The sequence below is a fragment of the Drosophila takahashii genome, chromosome 3L (assembly GCF_030179915.1).
Source record: "Drosophila takahashii strain IR98-3 E-12201 chromosome 3L, DtakHiC1v2, whole genome shotgun sequence".
NCBI classification, from domain to species: domain Eukaryota; kingdom Metazoa; phylum Arthropoda; class Insecta; order Diptera; family Drosophilidae; genus Drosophila; species Drosophila takahashii.
In genome coordinates this window covers 9,978,475-10,000,000 of record NC_091680.1, presented here as the reverse complement: position 1 = coordinate 10,000,000, position 21,526 = coordinate 9,978,475, and the positions used below count along the sequence as shown (strand labels likewise).

The 21,526-nt window shown below is 39.1% G+C and overlaps 2 protein-coding genes across 3 annotated transcripts in view; one reads left to right on the top strand and one right to left on the bottom strand.

Moving 5' to 3' along the window:
* LOC108067186 (elongation factor-like GTPase 1) overlaps positions 1 to 21,526 on the top strand; it is an 81,749-nt gene that overhangs the window by 49,097 nt on the left and 11,126 nt on the right. For both annotated transcript variants that reach the window (XM_070215429.1, XM_070215430.1), the window contains exon 4: positions 19,777 to 19,961. In XM_070215429.1, coding sequence (XP_070071530.1) covers positions 19,777 to 19,961 — 185 coding nt within the window. The remainder of the gene's footprint in view (positions 1 to 19,776; positions 19,962 to 21,526) is intronic.
* aos (protein argos) lies at positions 4,293 to 17,777 on the bottom strand. The gene is made up of 4 exons (XM_017144294.3): positions 16,930 to 17,777; positions 5,813 to 6,366; positions 5,517 to 5,688; positions 4,293 to 5,448 (listed from the first exon to the last, which is right to left on the bottom strand). Exons 1-4 carry the CDS (start codon positions 17,338 to 17,340, stop codon positions 5,236 to 5,238), a joined length of 1,350 nt encoding a protein of 449 aa, XP_016999783.2. The 5' UTR covers positions 17,341 to 17,777; the 3' UTR covers positions 4,293 to 5,235.

Genomic DNA, 21,526 nt, shown 5'->3' with positions numbered 1-21,526 from the left:
AGCCAAACTCTAACTCTAAGTAGAGAAAGTACATGTAAAAGTATCTGAAAGATGCGAATCTGCTGCCGCTTTGGGGCTGTGGGGTCAAAATCGCTGGCGACTTTTACCGCTCGCTTTTGGGCCAAAAAGGCGCGCTGACCCCGCCCACACGAATGTGTATTTCTGTTGGCCGTAAATATTACAACATGACTTCTTTTTTTTATTTCTCGGTTCGGGGGCTTGGAGATGTTAACTCGAGAGCTAAGCTGCTCGTCATTTTGCATACTTAACACCTTTCGGAGGCACTTGAGTCATCTCTCTCTCGGCTTTTGTGCAATTAGAAAATCATCATCAAGTTGCAGTCGTGTGTTACTTTCAATTTCAATGCATGTGCCAGTGCCTCTGCCTCTAGCCATTGTAATGCATGATTTGTATCTTGTATCTTTTGGATCTTTCGGCTTTCGTTTTGTGGCCGCACCTCGCCTGCATCTCCATCTTCAACGCAAACTCAAACTCAAACTCCATCTCCATTTGAATCGGCGATGACTTGGCACTGCACTTTGGCTATTACAATTATTGTTATTGTTACTGTTATTGCTTTATTGTTGCAGTTTATTGCATTGTCTGGATTCGCCATTAAGCGCGGCTTTTTGCATATCACAGATTTTCCTCCTCGGCCAGCTTCCAAAAAATAAATCGATAAACTTTCACCCTGCTGCTGCCGCTGATGCCTCTGCTCCCATTAAAATGCCATTAAGATTTCTTGGTACACATTTGTCCAGCCGAAAACCCACATCCATCGGATATCAATAAGCAATTGTTACGCTAATTGCATTGATTAATGTCTTATCGCATTTAAATTATCCCACAGAGCTCAAAACAGAAACAGAAATAGAAATAAAAATAAAAGCACAAATTAAATCCACAGAAAATTTCACTTTCTAAGCAACAGGTGAAATCTTCATCTGAGTGCTTCCTGTATGGACAGGTAACAAAAAACGGTGAAAAGAGCCGCAAAAAAGTACCTGTATAAATATATATATTAAGAATAATTATATTTGAGTGAGCCCTCTGCGCTTCTGTTTCACATTTCTCATTTCTCCCAGGCAAAAATGTTGATAAGAGCCTAATGTTGACCAATTAAATTCATTGAGCTGCATAAGCACCTTCCACCAACAACGCATAATTATGCAGATGTTGGCCATTTAAAGGGCCGGGTTGGGTTGTTCCCACTTCCCCCATCTCACTTTCTGGTGTCTTCCTCTTGGGGGAGATTGCATGTCAGTTCGGACGAACAAATCGCGTCTAATTAGAGACCCGCAAATGAAGAAATTTTTCGGACACGAAAGAAATTTCTTCGTGCACTGGGAAAATCAAGAACGGCACCTAGAAATCTTTCAGATTTTAATACATTTAACAACTCTAAAATATATTCCTAAAATATGTTAAAAAAATAATTATTATTTTTCAGTTTATGCTTGACTTTATTTATATTTTTCACTTGAAACCCCTTCTTTATTCCTCTTGTTTTTTTCCAGTGCTTAAATATGTTTTTCTTCAAGACATGCAACTTTGTTTACGGACTCTTGATATTTGTGGACAGTTCTTAGTATTGTTTTTGTTTTGCGGCTAATTTGTTGTGGTTCATTTTAATGATGCGAAAGAAAGTTACGAACAGCGAAAGAGCAGAAGCTCTGTTGGCATTTTCTAATGATGCATATAAATCTCGGATCCAATAACCCGAAGCCCTGCAACCAATATCTCCCTATGTCGCTTTTGGCATGCAAATTTCAGCCATCGGCTGTCCGGCCAATAATCAAAGCCAATCAATCAATATATGGCCGTTCATCTGAGCCGAGGTTCAGTATCCCAGCTTTTTTGGGCTGGCGAGGGCGTCGAAGAGAAGAGTCGGCCGATGCCGATGATGATGGCTCATAAATATCGAAAATGCAGACACCTTAGCAGCTTTTTGCCTCCTTTTTGCTGCCGAAAGATGAGTGGAAATAATTAGTTATCGACGGCATCTGTGCAACAGTAGCAAAGTCAGTCAACTCAGACCCGCTGCGTTTTGATGGGTGATGAAACTTTCGCCAAAATAATAATTACTCAGGAATTCATATGATAGATGACTTCGGGAATCTTCTTAGAAAGACTGGAGATTTCATTAGAGAGGCGGCAATGTTATAAGTAACAATTTTAGCGATCATAAAATTATATAAATTCCAAACATAAATTTTTAATTTATTGAATAAATAAATGATTTATGCTGCAACTTGTCGATAATTTTTTTTAAGAACAATCATTTGCGAGTCACATATAGAGCAGAGCCACTTACTTTCTATTATCTCAGTTTCGACTTTTATTGAGCCCAAAACATCGGTTTCTGGGGACAAGAACACCATGTTGAAGTGAAAATTGCCGACCTCAGATCGAGATTGAGGACAACGCGGAGGAATGGGCGACAATGAATTATTTCTGCGGCTAACTGCTGGCAATTTCGGTGTCTGTGTCTGTATCTTTCTCTGTTGGGATGGCTAAAAGTGAGTGAATTTCATGGACAGAAGAGCCAGCCTAATGAAAAATGTACCGAGCTCCTTAAACTCTAATTAAAGTTTTTAAGTGTCTGTGCTGTGTCTTCGGTTGGTTGTTCATTCTTCGCTGGGTCTTGTTAAGGGGCTAATGCTATAAACTGTCTTCTAACTGTGCCCATTCTGTCTGTTTTCATGTGGCCACACTCAGAAAATGAATCGCCCTGAATTTTAGAAATCCGCCTATGGATTTGCTTCACTGGCGATTTTTTTCTTTAAAATAAAAAAATTTTCTACTGGTAAAGAAAATGTTCTTCAAATTAATCAAAATTTATTAAATTCAAGAAATATTCCAGAAATATAGAAAAAAATCGCCAGTAAAGCAAATCCATAGGCGATTTTCTAAAATTTTTTTTTGAGTGCACATTTATATGGGCTGCTGCGGAGGCCCCTCTTCCCAAGATCTCATTCATTTTTCTAAGATCTTTGGCTAATTAGTTGGCACACTAAACGATTTTGAGGATCTTGTATGCTTAATATTAAATCCGCTTTATGCATTCGCTGAACTCTCGTAGAGTCGATGGCATATTTCTCCCATGCTCCGACTTCTTCCGGTAATGGTCATAAAAAGAAGTACTCATCTTTTTTGTGAGCGTTTTTTATGATTCAGCTTTGGCTTTTCGCACTGCATATTTTTACACCTCTTTCTTTCGGTGGAATAGGTAATTTTTTTTATATACATAAGCAAAACATAATTCTTGATACATTTTTTGTTGTTGTCTTGTTTTTTATGGATTGTCAGTAATTGAATTTGTGGCTAGGCCGCGATGGCTCAAACCTCTCGAGCATCTTGAGGTATTTATTTAATTATATGACGGGTCTTGACTTCTTCTTCAGGCGCCGCCAGCTGCTTTCTAATCAACATTGGTCCAATGATTTGCATTTTCAGCTGCTTAAGCTTCGGCTTTTGGCTTCTACGGTTACTTTTGCTTTAGTTTTAATTGTTTTTGGTTGAGCAGAGTTTAGAGAGGAAGCACTTCTTCGGTTGAATAATTTTTGATGGATGCATAAGGCATGTGGCAATTTGGTCAAGAATTAAGACAGCAAATCCCGAGTTCCGTAATTGTCGGTTATTAGCTAGAAATGTAATTTTATGGCGTTATAATTGGCTTCATTCGCTTTGCTGACTGATGTGTGGGCTGAGGATTTTCTTGGATGGTTTTCTTATAAGCCCTATTTTACGTTTTTTGAAGGTGTGATGTGTGATTTTAATTGTTCAATTCGGCTAAAGTAAATTCATATTTGAGTAGCAATGTAAATATTTATTTTGTCTTGCACACATAAATATATTTGTTTATTAAGCTTCGAATCATTATTTTGCTTTTTAGGTTGGTGGCAGGGCGCTAGTCAAATAATAATGTGTGAAATAGTTGAGGAAAAAAAAACCTCCTTCACATTAATTTTAAATTAATAAATATTTCAATATTTTTAATATAATTGATTATTTTTTGTACAGAAGATTATCTAACTTTACGTCTTGTTTTAAATTTAAACTTGTTTACATTACATGTAAAATTCGTTATTTCATTCCAAAAAGTAGGCAATATATTTTAAAATAACTATAGCCCCAAAAAGTATACGACCAAATAATTGATTGTGGTAGTAGATAATAATTTATGAAGCACACTTGTAGGGGCAATATACATAGTATAGTTGACGTTAAATCAGTTATAATTAAATAATTACACATATAAAAAGATATTTGAAAAAAAAACAATGGTTCCATTTAGTTTTTCATAAATTAAAATTTATTTTTGCCTTTTTACAAAGTGTTTAAACCCAAACTTCGCTGAATTTCTTTGCTCGTTTTTCGAAAAAACCAAATCTTGTAGCTTAAATCGATGTACATATGCATAGTTAGAGGGAAGAGGAGGAGTCATGGTGGGTACAATACGTTTACATGAAGTGCGCAATTTCTAAATTAATTTCTAATTTCCCTGCGAACTCATCGCTGAGTTTGCTCTCAAAGGAAATAGCTTTGAAGACGTCACAAAAATTGCACTAAATAGCTGCCAGAGTTGTCACAGTTTCGAACTGCCCTCGCTATGAATTATTCAATGATATATCCTTACGTTAACTAACTGCACCCTATCTGCACATTTGGCACATCCTGCTCTTTGACGTTTGCTGCGTTGCTCTACGTAATTTCCGTTTAAATTATAACTGAAACTGTTTGTTTTTTTTTTTTTTAGTTATACATATATTAAAATATATACAATTTATGCGGGTTAGATTACGAGTATAGTTTGTTGCTATATTACATAAGGGAAGGTCTGGCCCTCCTTCGTTGCAGGTTTTGCTCTTGTTTTCATAAATATTCATTACAAATTATTTGTATAACAAACTGCGCACATATCGATGCTTAAAACTAATTAAATATTTATATCATACGTTTTATGACCAAAATTTGGTAGCAAAAGAAACACGCTCCTTTTTAAAACTTGAAAATGATTTGTGTGTGTGTGTGTGGAAGTGCACTTTAAGTTCTAAGCTTGTATTTGTTCGTTTTTCCCTTCTCATTAGTTGGTAACTTGGCGAGACTCAATTGGCTCAGTCGATATCTAATATAGTAGCTGCTCCTCCGCTCATTCTCAATCCTCCTTTACAAAGTGTTTTTAGTGTTTTGTGTTGATGTGTGGAATGATCCCCGTGGTGGTGAAGAGGCCCCTCAGTCGTTGGCCATGCAGTAACCGGAATATGTCTGTATGTTGTCCTCCAGAAAACTCTCGCCGGCTATCACGCCGGACTGCGTGTGATGACTGGGACATCGGTGACCTTTGGGGCACTGGCACAGCGAGTTGATGTTGACCTCGTCGAGGAACTCCTGACGCTTTCGCACCGTGAATAATTTGCACGGTTGCTTCCGCTGACAGCGAAGGCGCTAAATGAAAAGAAAACGAAATTAATATTATAGCCAAATTTTAAATTAATCTTGCTCTATGAACTCACCGTCAGAGGAGAGCAGGCGAAAAGATATCTGTAGCCTGGACTACCATTGCCGATAGGTTCCCTCTTGGTGAGATAGGTCACCGAGTTCCGGGGACACCGACAGTGGACTATCTGCTCCGTCACATTTAACTCGGCTGCCGTTGTCAAAGTCCAAGTGTAGTCCCGAAAATGCCTTTAAAAAGAGGAAAAATATTTTAATTAGATAATTTATTTTTAAAATTTTAAATATAAAAAAAATTATTCAAAAAGAACCAGTTATTATTTCATAGTGTGTATGTGAATTTTTGTTAACTTACTTGCAAACTGGCAACTTATGCACCGGCTGGCACATTTTATAGTGTCTGGTCTTATCGGCAATAGTGTGACCATCTTCCACGCCCAAACTACTGGGACAGCCGCCAATGAATGTGTTCGGCGACTCCTTCAATCCCCGATGTCCCGAGTGTCGCATGTGCGCCGATCCGCGTGGAAATTCATTATCCTGCACCTCCGCATATGGCAGGGCATCATTATAATCCGGCGATTGATCCAGACGATCCAAATCATCCTCGTAGACGGCGCCCAATTTCTGCATTAGCTTCTTCATGTGCAGACTCTCGAATTTCTTATCCTGGAATTCACCCAAAAGCATTCGCTTGTGCTGCATCATCTTCTCCCTTTCGTAGTAGTTCCTGTACTTCGGAGAATCTGAAGATCCCGACGGATGACCGTGATGATGGATGATCACATTGTTGGGCATGCGATTCGATTCGGGACAGCGACACTGGCGCTCAATCCAGGGAGTTTCGTACAGATCGATCTTGGAACAGACCGCATTCGGGGCACAGATGGGCAAATCATCCTCAGAGTCCTTGAATAAAAATTTAAAAAAATATTTAGAATATTTGTTACCCTCTACATTTTTTATAATTTGTTTTAAATATGTAGATAAAGCAATAAGGACATCAATTGCCCCGGTATAGACTTTTGATAATCAATAAAACATATTTCCTTGAAAAAAAGTAAAAAAAAGTAGGGTTAAAATATTTGTTACCCTCTACATTTTTTTAAATTTATTTTAAATAAGTAGATACATATGTCAAACAACATCTAACAGCTTTAAATAGCAATAAGGATATCAATTGCTCCGGTATAAACTTTGAAAAATCAATGAAACATATTATATTTAAGCCCATGAAAGTTCATTATTATCCTCTTGATGATTCCTTTGATTATTTGCCAAATTACCATATGATAAACAAACCATAAAGGCCCGAAATGTCTCGAACCCTTCAATAGTAGCCGCTTGTGTCAACACAATTTTGGCAGCTTGATTAACATAACTACAACGACTAAAGCCCGGCGAGGATAACTTTTGGTGTGTTTGTGTGCTTGTTTGTTTGTTTGCTCTCCGGCAAATACATTTCATTAATTGAATTCTCTAAACACTGAGAGTGAATGGGCCCCAAAAGTTTGGATCTGTTGTTGTTTGCCCAAGTCGGGGCCAATAAAAACTTATGCATTGTGTTGTGTCCTGGTCGTAACATAAAAACCAACAACTAGCAACTGATGGGTGCTTTTCGAGGATGCCACTCCAGAGGCTGATTCCTTCTATCATTCGATTTTATTGTCAGTGATGCTTGAAAGCAGCAACAACAACAGGTTTCCAATGAAATTATCGAAAGCAATCAATTTTTTAAGTGGAACTGTCGCGCACCTTGTGTTTTTTTTTGTGTTATCCCTTTTTTTCCTTTTGTTTGGTTTCAATTTCATTTCAGTCTCTATCTCTCCACTTTTCCCTTGATTTTTATTCAAATTATTTTTAGGGTTTTCGACTTGCACCTGCTGCTACCTGAGCTGTTTAGGGTCATTCCTTGAGGTCCTTCCTTTTTGTTCGTTCCTTTTTTGGGAGAGCGCATACCGGAAGTCCGGAAGTGATTTAGTGCAACTGACGGAAGTAAATAAGTGAGTGCACACACACATATTCAAAAAGGGATTAGCCGTAGACGAAGCGGAAGTGAATCGGAATCCGAAACAGGTTGTGCCTGACCTTTTACCTTTTTGCTCAATTGAACCGGAGCTCTCGTTCTCTATGACAATTCTCTGTCTCATTCCCCTCCGGAAGTCGTCTGCCTGCCTTCCTTATTCACTTTATTAGTTTTATTTACTTCCTGATTCCTCTTGTTGTTTTTTTTTTATAATGTCGCTTCCGGAACTTCCTTTGCTTGGCGAGCTCTTTGAGATTCCCACGCATTTTTGACCCAGTTTTTTGGCCATAGCACCTTCCGAAGTCCTTAACCCTTTCGAGGAGCGAATTTGTCTTCACTTTGATTATTCATATTTCAAGTAGGAGCTTCGGGCATTGCTGAGATTCTTTTCCGTTTGAACACAAGCGGGGCAGGGAGCTATGAAACCATTGTCAATCCTCCCCTGACAGGATATGCCAAAAGTGGAGTTTTATAGGGGGGTCCGTCGAGTAAGCAGCGTGAGAAATTCTTTGAAATTCGAGCATGTTTATTGAGATTTCTTCCCCTTCAGTGTTTTTTTCACTCTCTGGTCTTTTTTTCTTCCCTTTTTTCTTGTTGTGTCGGGAAATGGCACTTCAAAGACATCACCGTTATACGTATAAAATTTTACATATTGATAAGCAAATCACAGGGCAGGGGCAGCATATCAAAGAAGACATGCTTCATCGGCATTCCAGTGCCATCAGATCATCTCTGCGAAGCTCACAATAGATGCACGCAGAGAAATTCAATGCGTATTTGGCTATCAACTATTGTAAATAAAAATGAACAGAATTGACACAAATTCTATAAGCAATTTTAGGACCGTAACCCTACGATAAATGTACACCCAGAAAAAAAAGAACGAAAAAAATCAAGAACATTTTTCATGATTTACGAACAATCCGTTCGCTATTTTTCGTTCATGAAAAACGAACGCCGCGGGGTCAAATCATGAACTTGTTGGTAAAATTATGAACGCGTCACAGAAAAGTGTTGAGCTTTGAACGATTGTGGTCAGATTATGAACAATGGTTCTGAAATTGCGAACGCTGTTCATAAACTATTTCTTTCCCGGACCGAAAAACATGCAAGTCTAGTGCCCCGTTTGTCCGTACTTGAAAAATTGGTTCCGTGGTCCAGCTGTTAGACCGTCCGCCTTTGACATAGAGTAGCTCAGGTTCGAGCCCGCGAGAGGACGTCGTGAATCGTAAGTTTTAATAAAATATTATTTCTAATGTTAATATGTACTTCTAATAATAAATAAACTATATGACAACAACATATTCTAAAATATAACATGTATTAAAAATAATTCAACCACTAAAAAAAGAATATTAAATACATCTCTACCAGGCGCACAGTAAAAACAGCAAGTGGCAAGTACAGAAATCTTGTTTATTTTTGTTTTTTTTATGAACTTTTTGTTCTCAAATTAACCCCAAAATGTTCTTAAACTGACCCCATTCGTTCGCAAAACATGCCAAATATTTCGGTCAAATTTTATGAACAAACGTTCATGAACTGACAACAAACGGGCTTACGCACTTTTTGACCCCGTTTGGGCTTGATTTTTGAACGTTTCGAACGGATTTTTTTCTGGGTGTAAGAAATGAAGAAATAGTGAGTAAAAGACTGATGAAATTAAAGAAATAATATAAAAAAGTTTATGTTACAAAACCCTCTTACAAAATAGCAGTAATATTTGTAAAATAAATTTCTTTCGGTGTACGAGTAGAATCAACTTATAAACAACACGAAAGTTTCTGTGTTGTCGAAGAAGCTGGAAGAGTAGTAAAAGTTTTGCCGGGCCAACAGAAAAAAGCAAACACAAGAAGGGAGAGAAGGCAACCGGATTTCCGGTTTAACAGCTCCCCAAAGAAGGTGTGTGAGAGGGGGGGGGGGTCCAAGCTGCTGCCACACTTTATAATTTGCCCGATCTCCATCAGCAGCACGCGTGTTCATACATATGTACATGCTCCCCGAGCAGCCAAACAATTAGCCTCATGTGTCAAAGTGCAGTGCCAACGGAAGTTGAGAACGCGCCAAAGACAATAAAAGCTGAGTTTTCCCTTTCATTCCCCCTCGTTTTCCCTTCTCTGGAGCAGCTTTTCAGCTGGACACTGCAACGTGAGGCGGCAAGCATTGACAAACTTTTGTGTGACTTTTGATTTCAATGGAAAGCCGCCTGAAATGGGGAACCCTTCTCCCATTCCCTCTCTTTAATTGAATCAAATTAACCCCGCACACAACCTCCAAATGGAGGGGATGGGCCTAAGACAAGGGGAACTCCCCTCAGTGGAATTCTTGGAGCTACTTCTAGCCTCATTGCTGTCATGCCTCATGTGGCTGCCTGAATGCCGGGAATGCCACTCCACGCAACGGAAGTGAGGTGTCTACAATTGCACAAGACAGTGGTGCCAATTGGGAGGGATTTCTAAGGGGATTTCATAATAATAATAAATATTTAAGTCGCCCTAACTTTCTAAGAAATATTATTTAAATGGTGTTTAGAGAAAAGCTATTAAAACCATTACAGGTTATTTAGAATTGTAATCCTAAGGAACTTTTAAAGAGTGAACTCTATTATATTATAAATTTTAATATAATTTTGGTTGTTCCATTTGGTTCTCTTTCTTCTGAATTTAAAATAGACTGCTAGCATTACTTTCTCAATAACCTGACTATGACTTTTGCAAAATAGTATCAAATACCGGCGACTGCACCTGCTGGGCTCGTTTTTTTTGTGCATTTTCGCCCCCATCTGGTGCTATCAATAACCGAACGAAACCAAAGGACAATCAATGACATAAATTTCCACACAACAAACGGAAGATGTCTGAGTTTTCCCGGTGCAGCGGCAACAGTTGGTCGAGTCTCTTTTACCCCCTCCCACCTTCCCGACCATCGTAATTCTTTCGTGGGTTTCGGTTCCCATGAGGGCGTTGACGCACACACGACGACGATCAACGTCCGGGCCGGAGATTTTCCGATTTTCCGATGTACCAACCGTTAGTCGAGACGGATGGATGGCAGCAGCCTGCCGCCTGCCACAAGTGTGTTGCCATCAGGTAGTCTCCGCTATATCCTATCCCCTTACCCTCTGTTATCTTTTGTCTGTGCGTTAATGATTTTTCTATACATTTCCTTTTCACATTGTTTTTTTTTTTGTTTTTTCCCCCCACTCCGATTTTGGGTTATTCTTCTTATTTTTCTGTGTTTTTTTTCGGGCTAGAGAATTATGCAATCTGGCGTCGTCATGTGGCCGGAGAAAGCGGAAGTATGCCGGCTCAGCCTCAGTTTTGATCCCAGGGCGAGCCGAGAGTTTCTGGTCAAGATATAAGTATTGGGATTGCCCCGAAGTCGGTGTGTTTACACGAAAATTCAATTAAAATTGCTAGAAACGGAAGTGGAAGATGGAGCCGAAGAAGCGGAAGTAACACGGAAGTTGTTAGGTCACTATCTGTCTTCCGATTTGAGGTCCGAGTCCCAGAGAATTCCAGTGAAAACTCTCAGGCTGCGAGAACTCTTAGAGAGACTCAGGGCAAGCCGGAAGTAGAAAAGATTTGTGTACGGCCGGCTTCTCAAAAAGCAAAGAAAAAAAAAACGAACGAGATGATTTCTTATATTTATGTATATAATAATACTTTGCATAGGCAAAGTCGAGGAATCGCCAGGGGCACGCAGACTGACCGTGCCACTTTTGCTTGCTTTTTTCTCTCTTATTTTTTTCTGGATTGCCTTAACGGAAGCATGCCCCAACCGCAAACAAGCAGAGAAAAAACATTTTCATTCATAAAGCCAGCAGAAATTCCAAAAGGAAGCGGGCAAAAGCCAACAGACAACAGCAGAAAAATTATAAGAATGTCAGCTCGATGGGGAGTCAAAGAAGTTCAGATACCCTAAGTGCTTAAAATATATAAAAATATTAAAATTGATGGTAGTAAACAGGAAATCATTGAAACACCATCTAGACATATAATTAACATATTTTTAGATTTATTTAAAATAGAAGTATATTTTTAAAATATTTTTAAAATATAAAAAAAAATTATTTATTTGATTTGCAAATTTTTTAATACTATTTCGTTTATTAATTTCCTATCAAAGCTCAACGTAAAATCAAAATACTTCAATCGCTTGTCAAGGATTTTTAAGGGTATAGCTGGGAAACTGGTTTCTCTGGGGGCAGCCAATTGCAGCTGAAGCGGCAACAAACAACATCAGCAACTTCCCCTTTTTGTTGCTGCTTGATTTTTGCGTAGCTTGTTGATCGTCACAATTAATGAACGTCTACGCACACGGACATCCACTAACCACATCCACATCCTCATCCTCATCCCCATACTCGACTCCACATACCCGATATCCAACCACAATCAGTCTCAGCTGCTGATGTTGCTGCTGTTGCTGCCACAACGGAACGGAAAAAAGTAATTCATTCATTCATTCATTCAGCAACAACGTGGCATAGTTGTTTGTGGCTTTTATGTTGTTGTTGTTTTTGTTTTTGCACTGCGGCTTTCTGGCCATTGTAATTGTTGCCTTGGCCAAAAAGAAATAAGACAACCGCAAAATGTTGCCGACTATATGGCGGGCTATAAACATGTTGCTGCCGTTGCTGTTGCAGTTGCAGTTTCTGCTGCTGCTGTTGCTGCTACTTCTGAGATGTTGCTGCTGTGCTGTTGTCTCCTTTTACGCGCTTGCCGCCAAATAAATAAATCTTGACTACAATGCCGATGGCTTGTTGATGTTGCTGCGGGGATTTTTATGAATGAATGAATGGCTAGCTAGCTAAATGAAAAGTTGCCCGGCTTTTAGTGTAAACAGGCCTTGCCTGTTTGCGTTTTTTTTCCTTTTTTTTTTGGTATCAACATATATATTTATTTTCTTGCAAAAATCGCGCGCAAATCGCCATCAAACCGCTGAAAATGGTTCTTCGCTTGTTTTGTCTGATAATTACGAGCAACTCGCAGTGCCACGCCCCATTGCCTCCCCGGTGCCCCCCTTTGTAACACCCATGCCCATTCCAATATTGTTGTTTACTCGCCGTCTGCGTGAGTTTTTATGAATGAAATCCAGCAACAAGCGAAGACGAGCATTCGTTCGTTGTTGGCCTTTGCTTATTTATAGTTAATTTATTTTTTTTGCCCCGCCATCGCTTTACTTTTTTTTCGTATTCTTCTTCTTCTTGTTTTTGATATTATTGTAAACAAATTGCGCCTTTGGGCACGTAATTAGCACACTTACACGATCGGAAAAAGCCCCTAGTTGTGGGAAATTGGAACGTGTCCATCAATAAGTGTAACAAGGTCTCTTTCTCTTGCTTCTTGGCCAGCAAAAGCGGAAGTGTTTCAAGCCACATTTCCGCCTTGGCCAACAGCAGAGAAATGTCTTTGAAATGTGGTACAAAGCTAAGACATTTCGAACAATAGGGGCAGCCAAATGGAAGATGTTATAAATCAACAATATCAAAAGAGTGTATATATATCAATGGAGGTCTGGACAAGACAAGACATTTGTTTGACCTTATGGCTGACAAATAAATAATTGCTAAGATAATTATTTTCGCTTAAAATCCACTGACCTTCTCCTAATTCTCTTTTCAGGTGATTTGGATTATTTTGAAATGTAATTTCTATAACCACTCTTTTTGTATTTTATTTTAAATTGACTGAAAAATCTGTTATATAATTTATAGTGTATTTAAAGCTGCGACTGCGACTTAAGTAAGCTTTTTTTTTGTTAATTCATATAAAATATATATACATATATTGTATCTATAAAAGTTGTCTTGGCGCGCGCGCCAACAACAAAGTATATATATTGTAGAAGAAGAAGAAGAAGTCGAGGGAAAAAAGTGGGCAAACTAGTTTTTTGGTATCCGAGCATCCGTTGGCTCAGGTTGTTGTTGTCGAGGCATTTTTCTCAATGGAGCTCTCCGAGATTGTAGACTTGGGCATTTTTTTAGGTGAATAATTGCGGTATGCTGTTGTTGTTTTTTTATGCAAATATTTTTATATACGCGCCTATCTGTGTCTGCGGCATCCAGACACACTTAACCGATATATAGCCATTGTTGTTGTTGCTGTCTACTCTCTTTCAATATTTGTTTGTCTTTTTTATGATTATTTTTTTACTTTTTGCCTCTGGAATGCATTAAATAATTTCTATATTTAGCATACTAAAAATTCCATCATAGAGAAAAAACAGCATAGATTAAAATTATGAAAACATGATATGCGAAATCAAGGGAAGCGCAACTCGATTCACTATCGTATTAAAATAAAATGGAATTTTTATGATTTATGCTTGGAATGTAAATGTGAATAACAGTTTTTCTTTTAAATTCAGTTTTTACAAAATTTACTCATCAACCAATTAAGGAACACAGATATGATCTATCAATTCTATAGAAGTAGACCGATTCTGTAGCAGGAGTGTGATTGATCAATTAGAAGGTTCCGTGGAAGTTCCCCAAACGATAGTTCCCAGCGTAGAAATTCATTCACAAGAATCTCTCATCAAAATTAAAACCTGACAAAGTTAACTAGAAAACGAATGCTTAATTCCATTGATGATTTCTGTGGAAAAAAAACCAAAAGCAGATCAACGATTCATAAAACTTGTTTGAAGATGGTTGAATTGAAAATTGTCAAATCATGTCAAACATATCGGATGTATTGATTAGCATAAAAATGCCATAAATAACCATCAGAGGTGTGGCCGACAAAACAGAAGAAAAAAAATGTTGCGATTTATAAAAACACATGTATTTTTTTCATAAATATTTATTGCATGATTTTAGCATTAAGCATACGCACAGTTGGCGCGTTTGTTTCCATGTTTGGCTTGTGGCCTATAAAGCATTTTCACACCTGGCTGCAATACCAAAAACTTAGCTTGGTCAAATAGCCAGAATCGGAATCTATGCTTGATTTGTTTATGCATTTCTCAGTCAATTGGAATTTGTGGCAGACTCTTTGATATTTCATTCCCCCAAACCCGCGTTTTCCAAAACTCTGGCTTTTGGCCATGCCACGCGCACACACATCGACTTGTTTAGGCCAAATATGCGTGGCTGATCTGTTTGTATATGGCCAACAAATTGCCCGATCCCCGTTGTTGTTGGCTTTAGCCATTCATACATTTCGGACGGTCTGTCGCTTTGGCATTCATTCATTCATAGATTGACTTGCCCAGCCAAGCGAGAAGTTGAAGTCGCTGACGTAGCATTTGCTGGCTGCTCTGCTCATCCAGCGTTTACGTTTTCATTCATTCACACACACATGTACAGTGAGAGAAAAGAATGGTTCTCTTTTATGGCATTTAGTTTATATGAATTTAATATTTAATTTAATAAATAGAATTTATGTTTATTATGACAGAAAATATGACCTAAAGTAATTGTTCACAAATTTCTGTTAAATTAAACAAATTTAATTAGGCAAAAATTCTTGTTTTTTTTCTCTGTGTAACCACTCACACATGCACCACCTCATCACCCCTCTCAGTCGCCACCATTTCACCCATTATACCAGACCATACCATACCGTACCACCATCATAATGACCATCATCATCGACTTCTCGTAGTCGTCGTGGTCGTATTTCATTCATGAATTTTCTTTCATTCAGGTCTTCCCCCGTCTCCCTTCTCCCTCCCTCTTTTTCCCTCTCTTTCTCTCCCCATCTCATGCGCGTTTGTTGTTGTTGCTGAAAACGTTTTTAAATACCGGAACTGAATGTTTAGCGCTTTTAAGCATGGGAACTTTTTGTTTTCTTCTATCAACTTTCCTCTCCCTCCGCCTCCCTCACAGCCTCCTTCCTCCCTGCCTCTCTTTCTCTCCTTTTGTCCCTGTCTCTGTCTATCCCCCCATCTCCCTCTCTTTCTCGCTGCTCATTCACTGCCTTTTGTGGATCTATTCCGTTGTGTTCTATTCTCCAATAAGGCGTTTTTATTGCAAGTTTCCAAACAACAGGAATTCTCTGTTCAATTTTGTTGTTTTTTGGGTTTTTGTCTATTTTAGGTGTTGATGCGATGCCTTTTTTATATGCGTTCCAAATATTTTGCAGACAATCGGATTTCAAAATTTATGATCCAAGTCGTACCTCTTGGATTGAGAAAAGGTTAATGGATTTATCGTTTAGAAGTACTGAAGATTAGTGATTTATATCTGAAATGTCAATTTCCTTTGAAAGAGTCTAGTATTTTAGTAAAACAACTGAGGATCATCGTTTACATTTTATATATTTCCTATTAAAAATTCCCAAATGGTGACCTTTGTAAGGGTATTTAAAATTCGAACCATTGTTTTTCACTGCCCAGCCCCATTGCCTACTTGTTTATATTGTCAATATTTTGCTTTTGATGGCTGTTGATATTTCACGCCTCGGCCTCGTAGCAACATCAGGCAAGAATTTGATTTCAGGGCGTGTTTTGTCATATGACATTTGACATAATAGATATCCGATACATGATATATGGCAGACACCCAGTTCCAATCCCAATCCCAATCCCGTCTCTTTCTCAACGGATAGTTGATTTATGGCCAGATCGAGAGTGGGAACAATGGAACCGACTTGACCTATGATCCGAATTCGCATTGTAATGGATTTAGGGGGAAAGATAACGCCAAGAACTTTTCGGTGGACCGTTCGGCTTAGTCATGGCATCGGTCAGCATTGAACTCTTGACCCGGCCGGCTAATTGGTTTTGGTATCGCTCATATCGTTCGGTTATAGCAATTGCGACTTTAATTGATCAAATGCGACAGATCAGTTGAGTTGAGCTCTCGGCTGCAAACAACTTTCATTTTTCATCTAGAGCGAGTGTGTTGCCGCTGCAATTAAATGTGCCATATGCGTGTGGTGATATATGGATAGTGGTTTTGTGGGTGTCAAGTGTAATGGCTATAGGGCGGCTGCTAAATATAGCCAGAGTTTCTTGAACAGAAACAGAGAAAAAAGCAAAAAACTAAGCCTCGGACCCAGCCCAAAAAAAGTTGCATTGCAAAACCTGATGTGCAGAGAAAGAAATTTCGATGGGATTTATTGATTATGAAATAAACTATAATATCAGCAGTTTGTGTTCATAGTTTTTGATCACGAGTTGCTCGAATATGGCAAGAGAAATCCTAAATTTCAATGAAACCCTCTAATCGATCGATATTATTTTCTGTGTAGATGCTGCCGCTGTTTGATATTGCTGGCGTGGGCATTTTACAAATGGCAACCAGTTGAACAGGTGTCTGCTGACGCTGTTGCCTGCATTATGCAACCTGCCATTGCCAGTTGTTGGTTTTATTTGTACTTATTTAGTCGATTTTTTTCTTGCCCAGATCAATGCAAACATGTTGCACGAGCCACACCGTTGTAATTGGCCAATGCTAATCAATTGAGTTTGGTTAATTATAGTTGCTTACTCACCCCCACTTGGTAAAGGATGCGCAGATCCCGTTCGGCGCCGTGTTTGCCGATGATGTTGCTACTGCTGCTGCTGCGATGTTGCTGCTGTTTCTGCAACATTTGTCGCGCATGTCGCCGCGATTCGGCGAGGTCCTTCTCCTTCTCTTCGAGCGCCGCGGAGGAAATGCTCACAACGGTCAGTTGTTCAGCGACAGCGGGCTTCACTGTACTAGTTGCTGCTGTGACTGCCGCTGCTGAAATATCTTTGGCATCGTAGACGGTGTACTCCAGGCTCTTGTGCTTGTCCGCCGTGGATGTGGTCGGCGTGATCTCGAACACCTCCAGCGGCAGTCGCGTGCCGCCGACAGCAACGGCAACGGCGGTCAGCAGCAACAGCAACATGCACGGCAGCAACATCAATGTCGCAGGCATGATTTATGGCTCTGGATGTGAATCTGGATCTCGAATTGATCTCTCGATCTCGGAATCTCCTCCTCTGATTTTTGCGTGAGGTTCGCTTTGCGGTTGTAATTGACACTCAATGAATTTTGTAATTGAATTCGAATCAAATCAATGTACTCGCTCTATCTCGCTCGCTCGCCCAGAACCCATGGCTTACAGGCACACAACAAAACACACACTTGCAGATCCGAAACTCTACAAATCAGGTTTTAAATCGAACGATCGATTGATTTGTGGCGAATGTCACTCGAAATTATTGAATATCTTTTAGGGCCCACTACAATTTATCGGTAGTTTGTGTTTGTTATTCAGTAACTCTACACCCGCGACGTCGCTGACTCGTCTTTCGCTCCTGGAACGTATACTCTATATGGTACCGCTGGTCTCTCGTCTCGATTCGTCTCGTTTCGATTGCGCTGCCCTCGCTATAAGGTGTTCGCTCGACCAACTCACTTTTCGAACTGATCAAACAGAAAATCCAAAAACGAACGGCGAACGAGAGCCGCTGGAGCCGGCAGAGAAGTCCGCTGCTCGCGTCGCTGCCGGTGCGTGCGTGTCGTTACACTGAGCGAAAGTCTGTAAAAAAATGAGATCTGTAAATTATAATATTCATAACAGCATATAATAAAGGGTTAAGAAAAAAACTTCGAAACCTTTCTTTCTGACAATAAATTTTTACATTTTAATTTAAAATTTTTAAATTAAGAAAAGGATTTTCTAAAGTCTTTATGAAAAATTTAAGTTAGTGGAAAATTTTTTTTATAAACATAGATTTTTTAAAAAAAGCACGAGAAAATTATATTATTTTCCTTTTGAACATTATTCCGAAAGTAAAATCACAAACTTAAATTAAATTAATAATACAAGAAGTTATTATCGAACTTATTTAGATGTCTAAAAATTTGATCTTGAATAAGGCAACCGGAATTACAACTTGATAAGATTTTGAAGCATACTTATGGATGCCGTTTTCAACAGAAGCTCAACTCTTATAGATTTTTGTGTATCAATCATGATTCATGATCGAACTTGAACAGAATTTAAACTTCTTGTGATTTTTGTCTACCAATCATGATCAAACTTGAACGTTTTTTTCCTCTGTGTACGAGCGGCAGCGGCAGAGCGTGAGAGAGCACGAAAGAGAGCGCGTCGTGGGCTGGATATGAATGAATGAACATGTTGTTGCTGCTTTTCCCGCTGTTGGTTGCAGCATCCATTGCTGCCGTGCGCCTGTGTGCGTTCGGGTATCTGTGAGATGCATCCGTATCTGTGCGGCTCAATGGGTGAGAGCGAGCGGATGGCAAGGTGTCTCTGGCTCGCGTGCTTGGCTTATAAAAAAAAAGAAATAAAATACAACAAAATAACAAAAACACAGAAAGCACAGGGGGCTTCGCTGCCAAGCGGCTTTTGCCGCTTCCGTTGCATCCTTTCGGCCGTTTTTGCTGCCGCCGCGTTGTTTTTGTCATCTTTACTACGGCACCGGAAACTAATTCCTGCCTTAGCCACAACGACTTGGACTCCGCCTCCTCCTGGCCTTCTTCGTTCTCCTTCGGCCGTGCTTTCTTGTTTGGGCATCGTTCTTGTAGCGCATGCCAAAAAAAGAACAGCAGAAAAAATCCAGAAAAGAGTTTAACAAGAAAGGAAAACAGGCTTTTGAAGTCGAAGCTTCGAATTCCCTTCAAAACCTACAGTTTTCAGGGGAAAACTTTTTTTTTGAATGATTTAAATATTTTATCTTTGTGCTAATACATAAATCCATGAAACATTTATACAAATATAATTTAAGACGTTTTACAGAAATTTCTTTGTGTTTCATATCACTAATTCTTAAAATATTTTTTGGAAAATCTCAATTTAAACTAAATCCTTTATATCATTTAATTGTACATACTTTTTCAAAGATTTTTACCTTAAATCTTAATTGGTCCCCCTTTTTAGGCGATTAAAGTTACAACTCCGGAGGTTTTTAAAACGTCTTCTTGCTGTTCTTGCTTAAATATATTTAAGACATATTTTTGTAAGGCCATACCAAAAATTAAAACACTCCCATCTAGGGTATATAGAGAGTGCGAGAGAGACCTGGAAACGATCTCCATCTCCAGCTTGGAAGTTCAAGCGAAAAACGCGCGCGGTTCGGCAGAAAGCCCGCCAATTTTATGGGCCAAACCCGATAAGATTTCATTTGTTTACGAGTTACCTTGAGACGCGCCAGAAACAAAAACAACAACAGCAGCAAGAACAGGCGATATAGAAGCATTAACCAGAACCGAGAACTTCAACTGAATGGCGGCCATTGTTAGTTGGAGGTTTCCCTTTTCCCGTTTCCCTTTTCCCTTTTCCAATTCGATTTCTAGCTAACGACCAACAGCTGATCAAAGAAAATATCTCTTTTGCTATCATTCGCAGGTAAAATGTATGCGGTAATTGGCCGGCGGCACGGTAAAATCCTCTCCGGCGATTTGACCCAGGGCAGCGGCAACTTCGCGGTCACCTGTCTTCTGCCGGTGATCGAGTCGTTCAACTTCGCCCAGGAGATGCGAAAGCAGACATCTGGCCTGGCCTGTCCCCAGCTCATGTTCAGCCACTGGGAGGTGAGTACTGTACAGTAAGGCAAGGGAACTTGAACTTTCGAAATCTATTAAGTTTAGGTACAGATCGTCCTTAGGTAGGAAGCGTCAAACAACTAGATACTTTATAAAATCAATCCTTTACTTAATATTTTGTAAAAATATTCTTTGTTATGCCCTTTTTTTATTTATTTATATTTTAAGATTACTAAAGAAAATCTAGCAACTTAAATATGCACTTGTGTGGTTCTAGAGTTTAAAAACTAAAATGCAAAATTAAAATACATTTTTAAGGAAAAACTTAATGAGTAGACGAATTATTGTCTAATGAAAAAAATATATTTTCAGAACAAGATTTTAAGTCAAAAAGCTAGCATGAGTAATTTGTACATTTTGACACGTACCATAAGAGAACTCCTGGTTTTCTTTACATTTGTTTAACTCACTTAGTCAGTTGCAAAACATATATAAACTGCTATCAGATTACAAATTTAAAATAAAGACAAATATTTTATTTTGTTCTGAGATGACTTATACCGCAGGATTATTTTTTTCTAACCAAAAGAAGATTCATCTTTTGTACAGTAGGTTATTTATTAGTTTACTCAGCGTGGAAGTGATTACTTTTATGGAAGTCCGACTGTATCTGGCAGAGATTGCTGAAGCAGCTGTTGCCTGGCCGATGATGGGGCACAAGTGCAGCGCCTGTCCGACCATATGCCATGTGCGTGCCTCACTGTACTCCCCCTATTCCTGTCCCCGATCCTCCTCCTCCTCCTCCTCCCACTCCCATCCATCCTTCCTTCTCCCCCGAGATTCTCGCTGGCTGTCTGTGGTCAATAAAAATCTCAGCTTACGCTGCTCTGAGCCTTCTGTTACCTTCTGCTGAAGTCTTATAAGCTAAACCACAGCCAGCAGCAGTAGCAACATGGCAACAGCAACTTCAGTGGCAGCAGTAGCAACATGGCAACAGCAACAGTTGGACTGAAAGTTATATGGTCCATTTGGAGCTGCAGCTGTGTGCCCTTCGAGGTAACCCAAAGCCCCAAACCAGACTCCCTCTCTCTTCCAGTCGCCTTCTTTCTCCATCGCATTCTGACCTTGTCGTGGGCCACAATTAACAGTCAACTTGATGATTTTTTCCCTTTGGCTTTTATGCTTTTGGCTAAAACGGATGGGAGAGCATCAGCGGATGAGCCGAGTTTAGCCAAAAACACTAATAAAGTTCCACAGCCAACAGAATTTTGGTTTAGACATTAAAGTTATGAAGAGCTCCATTAAAAGCTAATTTCCTTTTCTTGGAATGTGACTCATTTAAAACATATGACTTAGTTTTAATTGGGTTTGATTTAATAAAATGTATAGATTATCCTTCTTTAGACTTACACTTATGGCTTCTTTCAACGATGTAAAATTTGGAAACAAGCAAACATAAGTTTAAAGCGTTTATATGGATAGATGAGATTTTTAGATAGTTTCCATAGTTTTACTTCATTTCAATAAATCTAAACCTAAATAAATAGTTTTTTCGCCTGTACGAAAAAAATGTTTAATCTGCGTGCATTCTGTGTTGGTATTAGTTCCTCTAT

Bases quoted from the DNA above. Each gene is read 5' to 3' on its own strand.
- aos (XM_017144294.3), bottom strand. From the start codon at position 17,340: ATGCCTGCGACATTGATGTTGCTGCCGTGCATGTTGCTGTTGCTGCTG. The intron at 6,367-16,929 runs GTGAGTAAGCAA...TTTTTATTCAAG, and splicing joins GCATCCTTTACCAAGTGGGG to GACTCTGAGGATGATTTGCC. The intron at 5,689-5,812 runs GTAAGTTAACAA...CTCTTTTTAAAG, and splicing joins CATAAGTTGCCAGTTTGCAA to GCATTTTCGGGACTACACTT.